Source organism: Pseudopipra pipra, chromosome 1 (assembly GCF_036250125.1).
Source record: "Pseudopipra pipra isolate bDixPip1 chromosome 1, bDixPip1.hap1, whole genome shotgun sequence".
Taxonomy (NCBI): domain Eukaryota; kingdom Metazoa; phylum Chordata; class Aves; order Passeriformes; family Pipridae; genus Pseudopipra; species Pseudopipra pipra.
This window is the reverse complement of record NC_087549.1, coordinates 16,621,594-16,638,163: the sequence shown is the minus strand read 5'-3', so window position 1 is coordinate 16,638,163 and position 16,570 is coordinate 16,621,594. Positions and strand designations below refer to the sequence as shown.

At 36.3% G+C, this 16,570-nt stretch overlaps 1 protein-coding gene across 4 annotated transcripts in view; it reads right to left on the bottom strand.

Moving 5' to 3' along the window:
- The window catches only part of CSMD3 (CUB and Sushi multiple domains 3), a 605,903-nt gene that overhangs the window by 10,775 nt on the left and 578,558 nt on the right, over positions 1-16,570 (bottom strand). For all 4 annotated transcript variants that reach the window (XM_064646451.1, XM_064646458.1, XM_064646466.1 and 1 more), the window contains 4 exons: positions 8,853-8,964; positions 7,190-7,369; positions 3,461-3,526; positions 1,307-1,465 (listed from right to left, as the gene is read on the bottom strand). In XM_064646451.1, coding sequence (XP_064502521.1) covers positions 1,307-1,465; positions 3,461-3,526; positions 7,190-7,369; positions 8,853-8,964 — 517 coding nt within the window. The remainder of the gene's footprint in view (positions 1-1,306; positions 1,466-3,460; positions 3,527-7,189; positions 7,370-8,852; positions 8,965-16,570) is intronic.

Here is a 16,570-nt window from a genome sequence, read left to right as displayed (position 1 = left end):
TGAAGGAGAGGCTGTGGATGCTGTCTAACTGGACTTTAGTAAAGCTTTTGACACCATTTCCCACAGCATTACTCTGGAGAAACTGACTGTTCATGGGTTGGACAGGTGGACTTGGAGTAAAAAACTTGCTGGACGGATGAGCCCAGAGAGATGTGTTGATTGAAGTTACATCCAGTTGGTGGTTGGTACAACTGGTGTTCCCCAGGACTCAATACTGGGGCAAGTCCTGTTTAACATCATCATAAATGATCTGGACGAGGAGATCGAGAGCACCCTCAGTCAGTTTCCAGATGACACTAATTTGGGCAGAGGTGTTGATCTACTGGAGGGTAGGAAGGCTCTGAAGAGGGATCTGGACAGTTTGTATCAATGGGCCTGCACTTGGGTCCCAGCAATCCCAGGCAACACTACAGGCTTGTAAGGACCTGGGGGTGCTGGTCAACAGCGGCTGAACATGAGCCAGCAGTGTGCCCAGGTGGCCAAGAAGGTCTGGCATCCTGGCTTATATAAAAAATAGTGGGGCCGGCAGAATCAGGGAAGTGATTGACCTCCTGTACTCAGCACTGGTGTGGCCGCACCTCGAATCCTGTGTTCGGTTTTGGGCTCCTACAAGACAAACATTGAAGTGCTGCAGCATGTCCAGAGAAAGGAGCTGGAGAGGGGTCTAGAGCACAAGTCTTATGAGGAGAATGAGGGAATGGTTGTTTAGTTTAGAAAAAATGGAGACTGAAGGGAGACAATATACTGTCTTCAACTACCTGAAAGGAGGTTGGAGCAAGGCGCATTTTGGTTGCTTTTCTCAAGTAGCAAGTGGTAGGATGGGAGAAAATGAAAGATAATCAAAAAAGTGTCATCTCTACTTTCTTTCCATGTTCAGTAGGTATCTCTGACTTTCTAGGTCAACAAATATCAATCTCATCATATTGACAGTTACTCATTAATAGGCTACAGTAGGGAAATTTTATAATTAATAATAATAAAATCTCAGGAACAGCAATTTCAGTTTATTTATAATATTTAAAGAATTAGCATGAGAATTAGGATTATTCTTTTACTCCTTATTGACTATTAACTCCAAATATAATAAAAACTTGGGAAACTAAAACAGAAAAAAAGGGAGAGAGAAAGAAAAGGTGGGAAAATCTCTGCCTTTGAAAAGGTACTGAAATAGAATAAAAATTTCTTTGATAAGCTAAGAAAGTTTCCAGAAGATGTTAAAAGTTTAAGTGTTATGCATAAAGTTACAGTGAACCAATGTATATAAAGCAGAAAAAAAAAAAGGAAATTCCTATTTCTTAGGCCATACCTGATAGCAGCAATTCCATATTGCTGTTTGTAAGTGTTGCATTTACTCTTCCTGAAGTTGCATTGAAACTGGTGACTGTCAAAGTCATGGGCTGTTTCTTGCTTTTGTAATTGTAAGATCCTTTCCATATATAATTTTGGGCAAATACATCATCAGGAACTATAAAGACATAAACATGTTTCAATACAAATTGCAATATTTAGTACTTTCAAAGTCAAATATCCAACAAAATGTGTGACAAATATTAGCATTTTCTTTCCTTTGCTCTTTCTGTTTTTAAGGCTAGGAGGTATAATTTTTGCATATAAAGCATAGAAACCTGTCATGAACTTTAATGAAAGAATGTGTTTGTACTGAAGAGCACAAGCACAACTATACCTTCATTTGTTTTTTTCCTCAAATATAGACCTGTCTTAAAACTAAACCAACTCCATAAAATCAAACAGCTTTAACCAGAAGTTCATATTTCTCTCCCTGTAGAATCTTTTCTATGCCAGCACAGACAGCTAGGAACATACAGCTAGCATTGAATTTTGTAGAAATTATTATCAGTTTAGATATCATCATTTTCATAAGCATATTTATATGACACTAGAATGTTATAAGCATTTTCTTTATTACCCAGTCACTTTTTCTAATGAAAAAATTATAGAAGAAATGTTGCCTTGTCTTCAAATGCTTAAAAACATTATGAACTTCACCAGGAGAAAAAAATAAATTCTCTAATTTAAAATTAAAACCAGATCATAGTCTGCAGGGCAGAGAATAAATATGCTAAATTTATACCTTTACATTTCACATTTATCATTATCAATCTGTAAAATTATTAATTTAAGTAATGCTATTCCAGCAACTGAAAACCCCACCGAAACAACAAAAAGCCATCCATCCAGCATGAGATTCCATTTAACCAATGAAATAGAAGGTGATTTAGGATGGGTTTATTACACTTTCTAAGGTAATGTAGCAAATTTAGCCCTATAACAACCACTATTTAAAATCAGCACTTTTGCATTATTTGGAGTAACTTACACTGAGCTTAAAGGTTTGTGTGTGCACTGGAATCTCATGTCAGATAAGCACAGAAGAATATTTACTCCTTTCTCTCTCAGAATGGTTCTAAATTCAAGACTGGGGCACAATTTTCCTTCATCACAAAGACAAGTTGTCTTCCCCATGGAGGGTAAAAGAGTTTTCCTAGGTTTTTTATCTGTGTATGCGTATATATATGAATATTTTTTTTGACAAAACATATAGATACTGGACCTGCAAACTGCAAGGAAAGAAATTGCATGATGCAAATGGTCTGATGCTGTTGATTTGTGACCTGCCTGAGATTTATTTCCCTACTTTTAGGAAAACTGATCTTGTAGTTAATTGGGACTGCACAAAATGAATGAATATTTTCTGAATGACAAAACTGATGACTACCATGCAGCTCTATGTCATTGAAAAACACAGTTTTGAAGTAGTGAAAAAAATTAAAACAAAAAAAAAAAAGCCCCCCAAGTCCCCATATTCTAAGGAACTACTTTTAAATCTTATTCATTATTGGGAGAAATTCAATAGGTTTATAATCAAAGGCTAATTTTAGTTAAGGAGACTGCTCTTTTCAAAAAATCTCTTCAGTGGACATAGAAAGGTTTCTCTAGTCAGGACATCCAAAGACAGTCTTCTTCAGCAAATCTGTTAAAACTGGAGACTTTAGGCATAATTTGAGAGATTACCTTGTGTCAACTAAAATTAACTTTTTTGAAGGGCAAGTTGAAAGCTAACACTAAGTATTTAGGTAAAGCAATTTAAATTAGCAATATGTAAAAGAAGTGCAAGACTGTGAAAAAAACTGTGAAACATTTTTTAAATTATTTCTGCATCAGTAGGATAATTTCTGAATGGGTAAATTGCATAGGATCTTACACAGAACAGCAACTGCAGTGAAACACAACAGAAATTGTATACAGATATGAATTATACCATATAAGCTAGATGAACTCAAACATTGGGGAACGATTTAACTAATTTTTTTTTTAATCTAGTGCCTAAAATAATACCCTTTATTCATCCTAAGCCACTCAGTCCATTCTCACTAAACTGCTCCTCATTTCTTTTCTATAAAAATTGTTTAAAATTATATATAGACCTTGAAGCACTTACCACTTAGTTTGGGACTTGGTGTTCCCAAAGCTGGTCTGGGATCCTTCACTAATATTTTGGAACCAGCTGTTAGAAAGAATAAATGACAAAGATAAATGAGTAGCAAAACATTACTCAGAAATGAAGACTAATTTCCATAATGGAATTTATTTGCTCAAAAACATATAAGATGATGTTTCAAACTCAAATATGAATGAGATTTCAGTCAGTATCAAGCCTTAGTATCAGAGGAACACTTTACCACAGATTTCTTCCGTTGCCACATTTTGTCCTAAGTCAGTCACCTGGATGCTGTCAAGTAACTTGCAGTAGTCAAATAGTGCAGGGTTTCAGTTCAGAATCCACGTTTCAGAATTTACAGTCTTGGACTCACGTAATATGTGAGATTCCTTCTAATATATCATCTAATGCCGCTTATGTCACTTAGATCAGGAACTGTGAACAGTGCTTTGACTGGAAGCAAGGTAACACCAAACAGTGAAGACACACATAACAAGGGTGCTTCAAATCATGTTTCTCTCCAGGACTTAATTATCTTCTAATAGTACTGAGTGAGACATCTTGTGTTCGAGACTGAAAACCCATAGATGCTGGCTTAATCTCTTAAGATTGAAAGAGAAGATTTCTTCAAAGAATAACAACAGAAAAAAAGAAACAAAAGAAGCTGTCCACAGTATCTCCAACTGCTCAGGTGATAGGAGAACTGCAAGCTGGAGAATTTAATATCTTCTCTGCTTAGAGCAGGAACTCTCCCACCACTGAAGATGATGAAATAAATGCCATAGGACAGTGTAATTTCCTGTAGATGAAGCTATTTTATTTTGCTGAAACTAATTTGGATTCACTGGAACATAAAGAAGACACATAGTTCTGTCTCCTAATGTAAAATATTCTCATGCAGCACTAGGCTCAATTCCTTGCTCTAACAGTGATTTCAATATTTTGTATTTTAGGTCTAGGGTCTGAAACCATGCCTTTTCTCTCTGATCCATGCTCTAAAAAGCCACACAAGAAAGTAAACTACTTTTCCCCTGAGCAGAGCATTTTTCTGCATAAAAAGGAAACTTTAGCAAGAAGGACTGAGAATATTTTTCTTGATAATAAATTTTAGTTTTTTCAAAAGGTCTTTTCTTATCATGTATGTTAAAGCCATAAATAAGCAAGGGCAGGGGTTGAAATTCAACCTAAAGTGCTCATGGACTTTTACTACTGATTGATTAATCTCTCTTTCTTCTCTGTTTTGAAAGAAATTTACTGAATTTCACTGTACGTGGTTGACCTTGAGGGCACGGTTCAATAGCATTTGCTTTCTGACTACATTAAGTTTAGGTTAGAAATATCTGGATCATACTTTCCAATTGGGTTTTAGCATAAAAAGGTGAGTCAATCAGCCTTGTCAAGTTGAATAAATTTCTAGTCAAGTTCAGAACTTAAATTTTTAAATACAAAATAAAATTTAAATGCAAATGTTACATAAAAATCCAAAACTAAAACCAGTTATCTATGAAGTTTAAGTTTCTAGGTCAAGATATTTTCTGAGTAGGACTTCAATTTTGCATTTAAGGTATCAAATTCCAGTTTAATTCCCCTAAATATCCTTTTAGAGCTCTCAGCTCCAAATACTTTATTCCTTTTCATCCATTTCCAAGTTTCTTTTGTGAAGTTCACAATAAGAGATGAACAATCTGAGCCAGTGCTCTTCTCTGTTCCATAGCAGAGAGATTTCACCTCTCTATATAGGCAAAACTGAGATTATTTAAGAAATGTTTTACTTTACCCAATTAGAGTTAACACTTAGCAATATGTTGCTCATTCTTAGCTTCATCCACTGCTAAGGAGCAAGAATAAAGACTTCTGATCCTAAAAATTTTTAATTTCTGTAACATTTTTTCAGGACATTGGGAAACTAAGGTATATGATAATGTAGATATACTCAGAGCAACTACTTAATATTTGAAAAAGTTTCCTTACTATCAGGTAGTACAACTAATGCTACTTCTTTCAATATCATCAGCAAAAAATTCTTGGATCAAAATACAACCCATGAGTCACATTTAGCCTGCCATAACACTTTCCAAGTACTCAACAAGTAATAAGCTTCCTGGCTGCTAGCTTTCTAATACTTTCCCAATGCTCTGCTCTATTTTCCCTCAGCACTTGCCTGGCATGCAATGCCAGGACACCTGTTTTTTAGTAATACAAAATATTCACTTCCTATTTTCCTTCCAAGTAGTAGTGTTTGTGTATAGAGGCTTTGAATGTCTCTGTAAGAGCCCTGGGGATAACTACATTTGAAACATTAGGTAACTGTAATCTGAAAAGGCCTTTAATTATTCAGAAAATCGATTCCCAAACAGTTCCTATACTCGAGGATGTTTCTTATTGCATATGAAAACCACCTTTCTCACCATGAATTGTCTATGATGTTTTTCATGTCCTGCTATGACAAAGTAGGTAATAAAAAATTAGAAAAAACCCAAAAGGTTGGAACATCAAGGACAAAGTAGTTACATTTTGTTTTCAAGTAGCATACAGTTCCTTACATAAAAATATAAAATGCTACTAAACCCTATGGTTTAGTTTCACACAGTGATTCAGATATCTTCTTGGACTTCAGGCATCCTTCTCAAATATTAGTATAGAAACACAGACTCATTTAAGTTGGAAAAGACCTCTAAGATCATCAAGTCCTATAGTTAACCTAACACTACCAAGCCCTCTTTGCTGAGAACACAGCTGCATTGGGCAGGACACGCCTCCACGATGAAGAACTACCACCTCCCTAAGATCGTGCTTTATGGTGAACTTGCCACTGGCTGCTGCAGGAGAGGAGCCCCGAAGAGAAGACACAAAGACTACCTGAAAGAACATCTCAGCCTTGGCCATATTGACCAACATAACTGGTCTACTCTGTCCTCCAATCGGGAGACCTGGAGACACACCATCTATAACGCTGCTGCTTCTTTTGAGAACACCCGCAGGATCACTCTCGAGGAGAAAAGACAATGCAGAAAGAATCGTGTCTTGCCAATACCACCTAAGGAGTCTTTCTGCTGTGCCTTTTGCAACTGGATTTGTCAGTCTCATATTGGCCTTTTTAGCCACCAGAGTGCTTGTAGCAAATGCGGGTACAGCCCTTCCCATACCTTCGTTTGCGAAGCCTAGCCATGATGATATCAAGCCCTCTACTACATCATGTCCCTAAATGCCACATCTACACATCTTTTGAATACCTCCAGGAATGATGACTCCATCTCTTCCCTGGGTAGCCTAAACCTCTCCTGGCACAACTTTAGGCCATTTTCTCTCATTGCTTCTTACTTTGGAAAAGAGATCAACCTTGCTACAATCTCTTTCCAGGTAGTTGTAGAGAGCAATAAGGTCTCCTCTGAACCTCCTTTTCCCCAGAATAAACACCCCCAGTTCCCTCAGCCTTTCCTCATAAGACTTGTGCTTCAGACCCTTCACCACCTTCATCTCTTGCAGTGAGGGGCCCAAAAGCACACACACTATTCAAGGTGTGGTCTCACTAGTGCCAAGTACTGAGTGACCACTAAGCAGGTCACTTTGTCATAGAAGGAGATTTGGTTAGTTGAGCAGGACCTACGTTTCATAAAAACATGCTGACTGGGCCCGATCAACTTCTTGGCCTGCATATGCCAACTGCAAGTAAAGAAAATCACCGAAATATGATAGATGACAGGTGCAGTGGGAAACAGAAGAGCTTACCTTCACAAACTGGAACTTTCCCAGTCCATGTGCCATCAGACCTACAGGCTCTGTGCTCAGAACCTCCTGCCAGGAAAAAGCCTGGCTGACAAGTGTAAATCAACGTATAACCAAGTGAGGGAAGATCCATTCCTGCAACATTAGCATGACTTGGCGTTTCTGGTTGTTTACAGCTGTGAGCTACAAAGAAAAGATAAAATATCCTTCAGTCAAAATGGGAAAAATATTTCTGAAAAAATAATCTATGTCCATTCTGACAGTTAATTAACAAAATAAAAAGAAATCAATAAAAAATTACATTAACATATTTTAATTCACATTATAAGTTACTATTAACGCAGAAAGAATCGTGCCTTGCAGAATATACCATCTAAGGAGTCCTTCCGCTGTGCCTTTTGCAACCGGACGTGCCTGTCTCGTATTGGCCTTTTTAGCCACCAACGCGCCTGCAACAAATGTGGGTAGAGCCCTTCCCAAATCTTCGTTCGCGAAGCCCAGCCACGATGATGATGATGATGATGAATAAGTTACTATATAAAGTATCACTATAAGCCTGTAATTACACTCTTAAACATGGACCTCTCAATTCCAAGGGACCAAGAACTGACTGAAATGCACTTGCATGAACAAAATTAATTGTCTGCATATGAGGACAGAAACAGCAAACATCATACCAGACTTAAAAGCAATCATGTCATGTGATTTATATCACTTACGATATCTGTTACATTGAATAACAGTAAATAAATGGGTCAGTTGAAAACCACTATGAAAGGTCAAGGAGAAATTGAAGGTGAGTCATAATATCAGGCAGAAAAAATAATTAGCATTTCTAATCTCATGTGAAGAACCTTATATATTTAACAACCACCAGAATCTGCCAGTTATGTGTCATCTCAAGGACAGAATATCTCCAAGAGCAGAGTTCACCTTTCAACACACTGAGCTACTGATTTGCTGTTTGCTCAAGATTAACATGAGCATCAACTGAAATAATACTAATGCTGTTTTCTTCTGTGGATATGTTCTCCATTCACTGAAGTGATTCTATAAGGTCAAACCATATAAGGTAAGATGATTTCCAAAAAAATACAGCTGACTAGCTGAACTGAAAAAATTAACCATGATGTTATATATTCAGTAAACTATCACTATTTACCAAAGTGTAAAAGATCTATGAAATGAAGGGCTACTTTCCATACCCAAGTAAGATTTCTCTCTATTTCAGATTCAAAAATTGCCATCTCATTTTCCCCCTTTTGAAATGCCATGACTCCTCAGTTGAGAAACAGTTCAAACTCTTTGGTAGAACTGATTTTAATTATATGCTTTCCTATATATTTTAGAATAGGGCTTTCCAATATGTCCTGTTCTCATTACCTCCTCTATGCATTGGAAGGGTTGCACCCTCTTAGATAGAAACTGACTGGGGATGAAAACCTGCTTATTTTCTCTCTTTTTTTTTTCATTTCTATAGTGTATTGTATAAAAATTCACTCACAAAATCATATTTCTAGCTGTTGTAAGCTAGTAATGCAAATTTCTATTAACTTTCAATTAATAAACCATATAGAATAAATTAACTTTATAACAATGTTACTGCAACTAAATAGTCTAGATTAAAAAAAAAAAAAGATAGGAAAAAATTCTACCATTTACTTACGTATGCATTCTGGCTGGATTCCACTCCATGTAAGATCAGGAAGGCATGTTCGTGTTGTTGAACCATGGAGGAGGTGTCCTTTTTTACACTGAAATTGAACAACATTTCCCACCTGTTGAAAAGCAGAAAACACAGTACTATTGTTATGAGGAACTATCAGTTGAGATTTTTTTTTCCAAATTTGATCACTCCTTCACATAACACATACTTGATAAGTTGTGATTCTCGTTCTGTAGAAAGTAAATTAATTTCAAAGAGCATTTTGATAGGAAATAAAAAAATGTGTCATTCTCGGTAAAATTACTCTCTCCTCAAACTGATAATCCCCTCTGGAAGAAAATCAAAACCTTGTCTTCTGTGGTCTCTCTGGTGTGTTGCTTTGGGCCTGGAACAGTTGAGGCCTTGTGACTTTGGAAACAAAGTTTATGGCAGCTTTCTAACTCTGGACCAAGGAGGAGCCAGTTAGGCAAAATTGCAGCAAACCGTGGAACTCCCAGAGCTGAAATGGGTATCAGATTCTACAGGACTTTTGCTGAACTAGACCCCTCCGTTGTGGAATGCTTGATATATTCACAACTTATAATGAGAAATATTTGATTAGAACAGATAGGGCTGGTCAACAACACTGTCTCCTGCTTCAGAAATTATAATGTTCCTATAATAGTTTAATTTTGTTTTTTGGTGACAGGAGATAAAAAATAACTGCTCTTTATACCACATAGATAATAGAAACTGGAACACAAGTACACTACAATTATAATAGCAATTCATCTGAAATAATTTTTAATTATTATTCTTATTATGGGTATGTGTTGCATAAAAAGGAAAATAGAATTCTTACAGTTTTGGAACAAATAATAAATATTCCAAATAAAATGGAATAACCTGTTCAGGATGTCCAGTCATGGTAAAATTGATGAAAATGCAAATACTACTTAGTTTTTATCAAAAGCAAGGAAATTAGATTACAAGGATATCATTCAGAGAGCAGTTTATTACATACTGTGAGTGGTTAACTCAAATATTACAGTGCACTGATCATATCTACTTTTCTGCAGTGACCTGTGTTAATATATTTATCAACTCATGTTTAAACAAGAAATTGAAACCTTTAAACTGTCTGTGACAGCCCATTTATGGTTCTGGTTTGGGTTTGTTTTTTTTCCTTATTTTGTTTAAATGCATAATACTTTATTCAGACTGATGCTCAAAGGTAAAATGTGGATTCTTTCATGATAGTTTAGTCCTGGAAAATGGCATTTCACTGATACAAGTATTCATTTGAAACTTTATAGTGCTATTCCATTTCAGCTCAAGCTGCTCATCAGAATGAAATTTAATAATAACCCATGAACTACAGATAGTAGCTCATCAACAGAGGATGTGATTTAAAATTCATTTCCCTTTTTTTGCTCTTTTCTCTGCTCACTGGACTATGTAATTACTTTTAAAAGATTTTGAAGAAAATATGCTAAATCACTTGCATGATTAAGCACAAAGTAGTAAAATGCTACAGGTTTTAGAAGTTGCACCAAATAGGTATAGGAGTATTTTTTTTTGTTTTGTTTTCTGGTAAAGAACTTAGTTAAAACAACCACCAACAATATATTATTTACAAAAAGTACTAGTCTTATGAAAGATGTGTTCATGTGACTACATCAGTGGAAAAGGGAAGGGTTAAAGATGTCGTTTATCTGGACTTCTGTAAGGCCTTTTCACAGTCCCCCACAACATCCTTCTCTCTAAATTGGAGAGAGATGGATTCGATGAGTGGACTTTTAGATGGATAAGAAAGTGATTGCACCGTTGCCTCCAGAGGGTAGTGGTCAATGACTCAGAGTCACAATGAACATCAGTGACAAGTGGTGTCCCTCAAGGGTCTGTACTGGGACCAATATTATTTAATATCTCCATTAATAACATAGATGAAGGGATTGAGTACACTCTCAGCAAATTTACAGATGACATTAAGCTGAGTGGTGTGATTGACACTCCTGAAGAATGGGATGTCACCCAGAGGGACCTGGACAAGCCTGAGAAGTGAGCCCAGAGGAATTTCTTGAGGTTTTATTAGACAAAATGAAAGGTGCTGCATCTGGGTCAGGGTACCTCCCAGTACCGATACAAGCTGAGGGATGAATAAGAAGGACTTGGGAGTGCTGACGGATGAGAGGTTGGACACGAGCTGGCAATGAGCACTTACAGCCCAGAAGCCAATTGCATCCTGGGCTACATCAAAAGCAGCATGGGCAGCAGGTCGAGGGAGGTGATTCTGTCCCTCTACTCTGCTCTGGTGAGACCCCACCTGGAGTGCTGCATTCAGCTCTGGAGCCCTTAGCAGAGAAAGATATGGAGCTGTTGGAATGAGTTCAGAGGAGAGCCACCAATATGATTATGTGTAGGAGCATCTCTCATACAAGGAAAGGCGGAGAGAATTGCATTTATTCAGTCTGGAAAACAGAAGGCTTCAGCATGACCTAATTGCAGCCTTCCAGTACCTGAAGGGAGCCTACAAGGTGAGAGTTTTTACAAGAGTATGAAGTCACAGGACAAGGGGGAGTGGCTTCAAACCGAAAGAGAGTGGGTTTATATTAGATATTAGGAGGAAATTCTTGGTTGTGAGGGTAGTGAGGCACTGGAAAGGTTTTCCAGAGAAGTTGCTGTTGCCCCATCCCTGGAAATGTTCAAGTCGAGGATGGAAGGGGCTCTGAGCAGCCTGGTCTAGTGAAAGGTGTCCCTGTCCAGAGCAGGTGGGTTGAAAGTAAATATCTTTAAGATCCCTTCAAACCCAAACTATTCCATCATTCTATGATTCTATGATTTTATTAATCTATGATTTCACAAGAAACACAACCGTTATATGTGTAAGCCTCAAAGTAGCACCAAAAAAGCAACAGTTGCCCAAGGGATGTTTTAAAGTTGCTGTCATTCAAGACAATGAATAAATGAGAAAAAAATTTCAAGCAATATGCAATAATTAATATATTATATTAATTATGTAGTTTATGTATAATAATTATTAAACAAATAAAAGTAATTTTAAAATACTTCATGAAGTCTGTTTTGCAATATTTTTGCATCGGAGACACCAGGTGGCACTACAACACAGGATTCTATGCTCTTAAAAGATTCCCAGTCTTGAGATTTTCTGATTTATTTTAATTTTTTGTTCTACAGCTTGAATAGAAGCATTAGTACTCTGGTGTTAGGGAAGAACTGCTCTACATGCAACGGTGTTTGCATCCAGTCACGAAAAAAAAATTTTCCTTGTATAGCACTTGATCCTATCTGTTCCACAGCTTTTTCTGTAGTGTCAGTTATGGCTTGGATATTCCCCAATCAACATTGCTAACTTTTTTTTCTGCTAAAACCCAAAGACCATATATTTGTTATTCTTGAACAGGAGAAATAGCAATCTGAGAAGAAAATGCATAAATATCAACCTGCATCTTGTTATAAAGTATCCCAGATATTTTTTTCACCAAAATAATATCATAATAATGTATAAGAATTACCAAAATAATAATAAGCTATTATCTTTATTATTTCTTACATGCCTTGTAGGAATAGAAGATACTTCTAACTGTTATGAGTTACTCTACAATCAAGGTTTTCCTTAGATTTCTGTTTACGAGAGATTCTGAAGATACTCTAACAAACTTCTTCAACTCCAGCAATTCATGTTAAAAGATTGAGAAGCTAAAGGAATGTCAGTTATTTCTATTCACTAACTTTTAGCATCACATTTTAAGTGAATGAAAACACACCTCATTAAGTCTTTGCTATGTCTGTAGTTTGGTAGCCCAGTAATAGATAATTGCCATTATTAGTTACAGGGTTTTGAGTTACCAAGACTTCTAAGCAGAGACTTGTCAGGCTTCCTTTGTCTGAAAGTGTCTTGAACTGCTTGAAATTTTGTATTTTGTTTTGGCTTGTTTTTTTTTTAAAACTCGATTTAGGTGTAAAACCCAATTTTACTGTGATCAGGTGGCTATGACTAGTTTTTATGCTTTTGATCTTTGTATGGTACAACCACAGTTTTACTGCTATTCACAGCAGTAAAAAAAGAATCTACCATGTACAGAATGAGGCATTTCCCACTAATGTGATGTGGTACAGAGAAATACAGGCCTGGTGCTGGAATGATAGCAAAGCCCTTGAGAAACGGAGACAAAAGGATGCTGTGAAGAAGACTACAGGTGTGACTATGATAAGAGATGCAACACAGGCTTGGCCCTGGAGAACTCATTGCTGTGACCAACTCACCCATGATCACTGGACAGAATGAGGTTTCAGGAGTAAAAAAGAAGTATCTAACACAGATTAAATGTATCTTATTGTGTAGATTGAAATATAGTGTGGGGTTGCAGTGTCAGTGGTGTGCAAAAAAAGGAAAAATCACATTCTTGCCAGTGAAGCACTCCAGACTATGACACTAACCTACCTCAGTGACACCAGAGACCTCAGGACCATGAGCAGCAGAAGAAATCAGGAAAATTACATGGTGTCTGATAAGGCTTAAATTACATTTTCATTGATGCAGTGATGGTGCCAACTCTGCTAATGGAGACAGTTATACTGTGGTAGTAGAGCATTTCTCTTGGAATTTTATCCTACAATTCAATCAACACTGAAGATTTTATAAGCATTACATTAACAGAAGCAGATTATTTGCAAGGTTGCTCAACATGTGCAGATCAAGTTTTATATGGTATTTCATAAAATGAGCTAGTACAGGGCTACCACTACTGTAATGTGTCTATTTTCCTTTCTAAATTCAGACAGCCCTTTTGCTCAATTTAGGCCTTAATGTAGGGGAAAATAGCAGAATTTCTACAAAAACATATATTGGAAAAATATGAGAAGAAATAAATCTTACATATTTGACTGACTGCACTGAGCAGTCCTAAACTGCTTCTTCAGTTCAGTAGTATCTTGTGTTACAACAGCTCATGGTGAAAGTGCTATAAGCAATTTTCTATGTTACTAGCAATATAGCCAAAGAAATATTTCAAAACCAACAGTTTCTTTCCAAGGAGCAATTTATTTTCCAGATTACAGTTGAAGTCAGTATTCACTGAGTTCTAAAGGTATTTTGTCTCCATTGTGACACACTGTTAAGGTAGATCTGTCAAATAAAAAATGCTAGATGGAAGTTAACATCCTAGAAGTATGTATTCATAAAAATTAAAGCAGGTGATGCTACTAATTTACATGCCATGCCCCATATCCAAGGAGCACTAAATTGGTATTTTGATGTCATTTGAACACACAGGAACGTGATCTGCTTCTGCCCAAAGAATTCGATACTGAACAATAAAATCCATTAAAAATTCTGTTGCCTCTTTTTCTACAAAATCCTCATTCAAAAGTTGAAACACCATTCAAATGTGACATGGTGATATTTGTGCTTTTGTTAGTGTAGGTTCCAGGAGGTCAGGTTTAGATACACCTTTAAGTTAAGCCAAGAATTGTGTTGTGTTTGCCTGAACTTTCAAAGCTTGATTTATTTTTATTTTTTAAATGGGACAGAGACATAAATTTAAACCTTGACAATTAAGTCAATTAAGTGACCCTATTAATATTAGTTGAAATATGAAGTATTTAAGAGAGTCAAAACAAACAAACAAAACAAAACAAAACAAACGACAACAAAAAAAAAAACCAAAAAACCCAAAACCAAACCAAACAAAAAACAAACAAAACAAACAAACCCAAAGAACAAAAAAAACCCAAAACAAACAAACCCCCACCAAAAACAAAAACAAAAAAAACCCCAAACAAACAAAACAAAAACCTTCTTACCCTGTGCTGGTCAGAAAACTATCATATATTCAGCAATAGCAACTCCTTATTATGAATTTGCCAATTGCAAATGCAACATTTTGCTTAATTTTATGTAAGTTCTTTTGGTCTGCTGTTTTAAATGGCAGATAATTGGATCTATCAGACAAATGAAAATCAAAGCCATCTCATCTTTAGTATTTTGGAACAATTTAGAATTATTCTTTACCTTTCTGCTATGGATAAAAGTAAAAGTCACTATTATCCCATTCATGCAGGAAGTTAATTATAGCATAATATAAAATCATTTATAATATTTTTGTGGTTTAAATGAATCGTAACATTATAGTATATATGATAATGCAATTTCTTTTTGGGATCTACGGACAATAACTTGTCTAGAAGCAATCATTTTCACTGTTGTTTCACAGCTTCATCTGTATGAATGATACTTTTACCCCATTCTGTATTAACTAAGCAATCATACTTAGATAACCAGAAATTGCACATTTAGTTACTACATGTGAGTGTGAGCAAAAGTTGCTGGCTAGGTAAGGAGACTATAGCTCATATAGCTTAAATATGCTAGGCACTAACCTTACAGCTGTTTACAATTTATTTTTTTTTAGAATTTACAAGGTTGTACATTCTGAGAAGAGGTACACCTCTTTTAGAAATGATTTGTCAATTGACATTTTGCCTGATATTTTCATGTTCTCTGTAAATGATGCTTTTACTCACAACTACAACTACACAATGAGAAAGACTGCATTAGCTTTGTCAAGGTGAGAAAGCTCATTAATATACAAGAGAAACTGTGACGATAAAATCATAGAAAATGGTCATTACAATGATTTATTTGTTATATAGTTGAATAAAGAGTTGCCCTCTAGCATAATATTGTATTATAACCAAAAGAAAGTTAACCTTAGACTATTCCTGAGTATTCTATCTTGGCATGAAACAGCAATCCAGTCCCTAGAGAAGACTGAGACAATTTTATTTTCACTTGCATATGATTGTGATCTAGTACAATCTGAAAACCTAAATATTGCTAAAATAATCACTAAACAGGAGTAGTACTGCATAATGGCCACCAAAAAGGATAAACCAATAAAATTTTTAGCCATGGAACTTTGAAAAGTCTTTAGCTACAATCCTTGCTTTTAAAAACTAACTACATTTTGTAAATTTGTTTAAATTTCACTCAACCCTTTCTTGCATTTCTAGCAATCTGCAGATTTTATTCTCCTCCTATTAGACAGGCACCTCATACATCTGTGGAGCTGCTACTGTACTCTTCTGTCCAGTCCCTCTCATAGGTCTGGAGCTTTCCACCCTGACATCAAACACAGATGTAGCAGGATAGAATAGGCTCTCTCTTTGTTTGCAAGATTCCTAGCAAATTATAGAGTGCATTTTTGCATCTGTAAACCATTCACTCATGAAAATGTCTCACTGACATGACTGTTTTGTGCAAATCGGAAAATAAGAAGTTCAAAATCATTTTCAATTTTACAATTCTTTTTCCAACAGAAACGTATGCAAACACCATTTGCCACAACACAGCCTTGTAAAAAATGTGGCCGACAGCCTCCTGGGATGCAGTAGGAAGAGCATTGACAACAGGTCAAGGGAAGTGCTTCTTCCTCTCTGCTCAGCCTTGGTGAGACACAAATGAGTGCTGGGTCCATTGCTGGGCTTGCCAGTGCCAGAAAGACATGGACAGTACTATACTGAGTAAAGTGATGGGCCACAAAGGTGATTAAGGGACTAGAGCATCTGGAACACAAGGAGTAGCTGAAAGAGCTGGGATTATTCAGTCTGTAAAAAAACCTGGGGGCAGGACAGGCAACAGTGATAGATTTTTCTTCAGTGGTGCCCAGTGACAGGAAATAAGGAAATAAGTAGAAATTCAAACATAGGCAATTCTC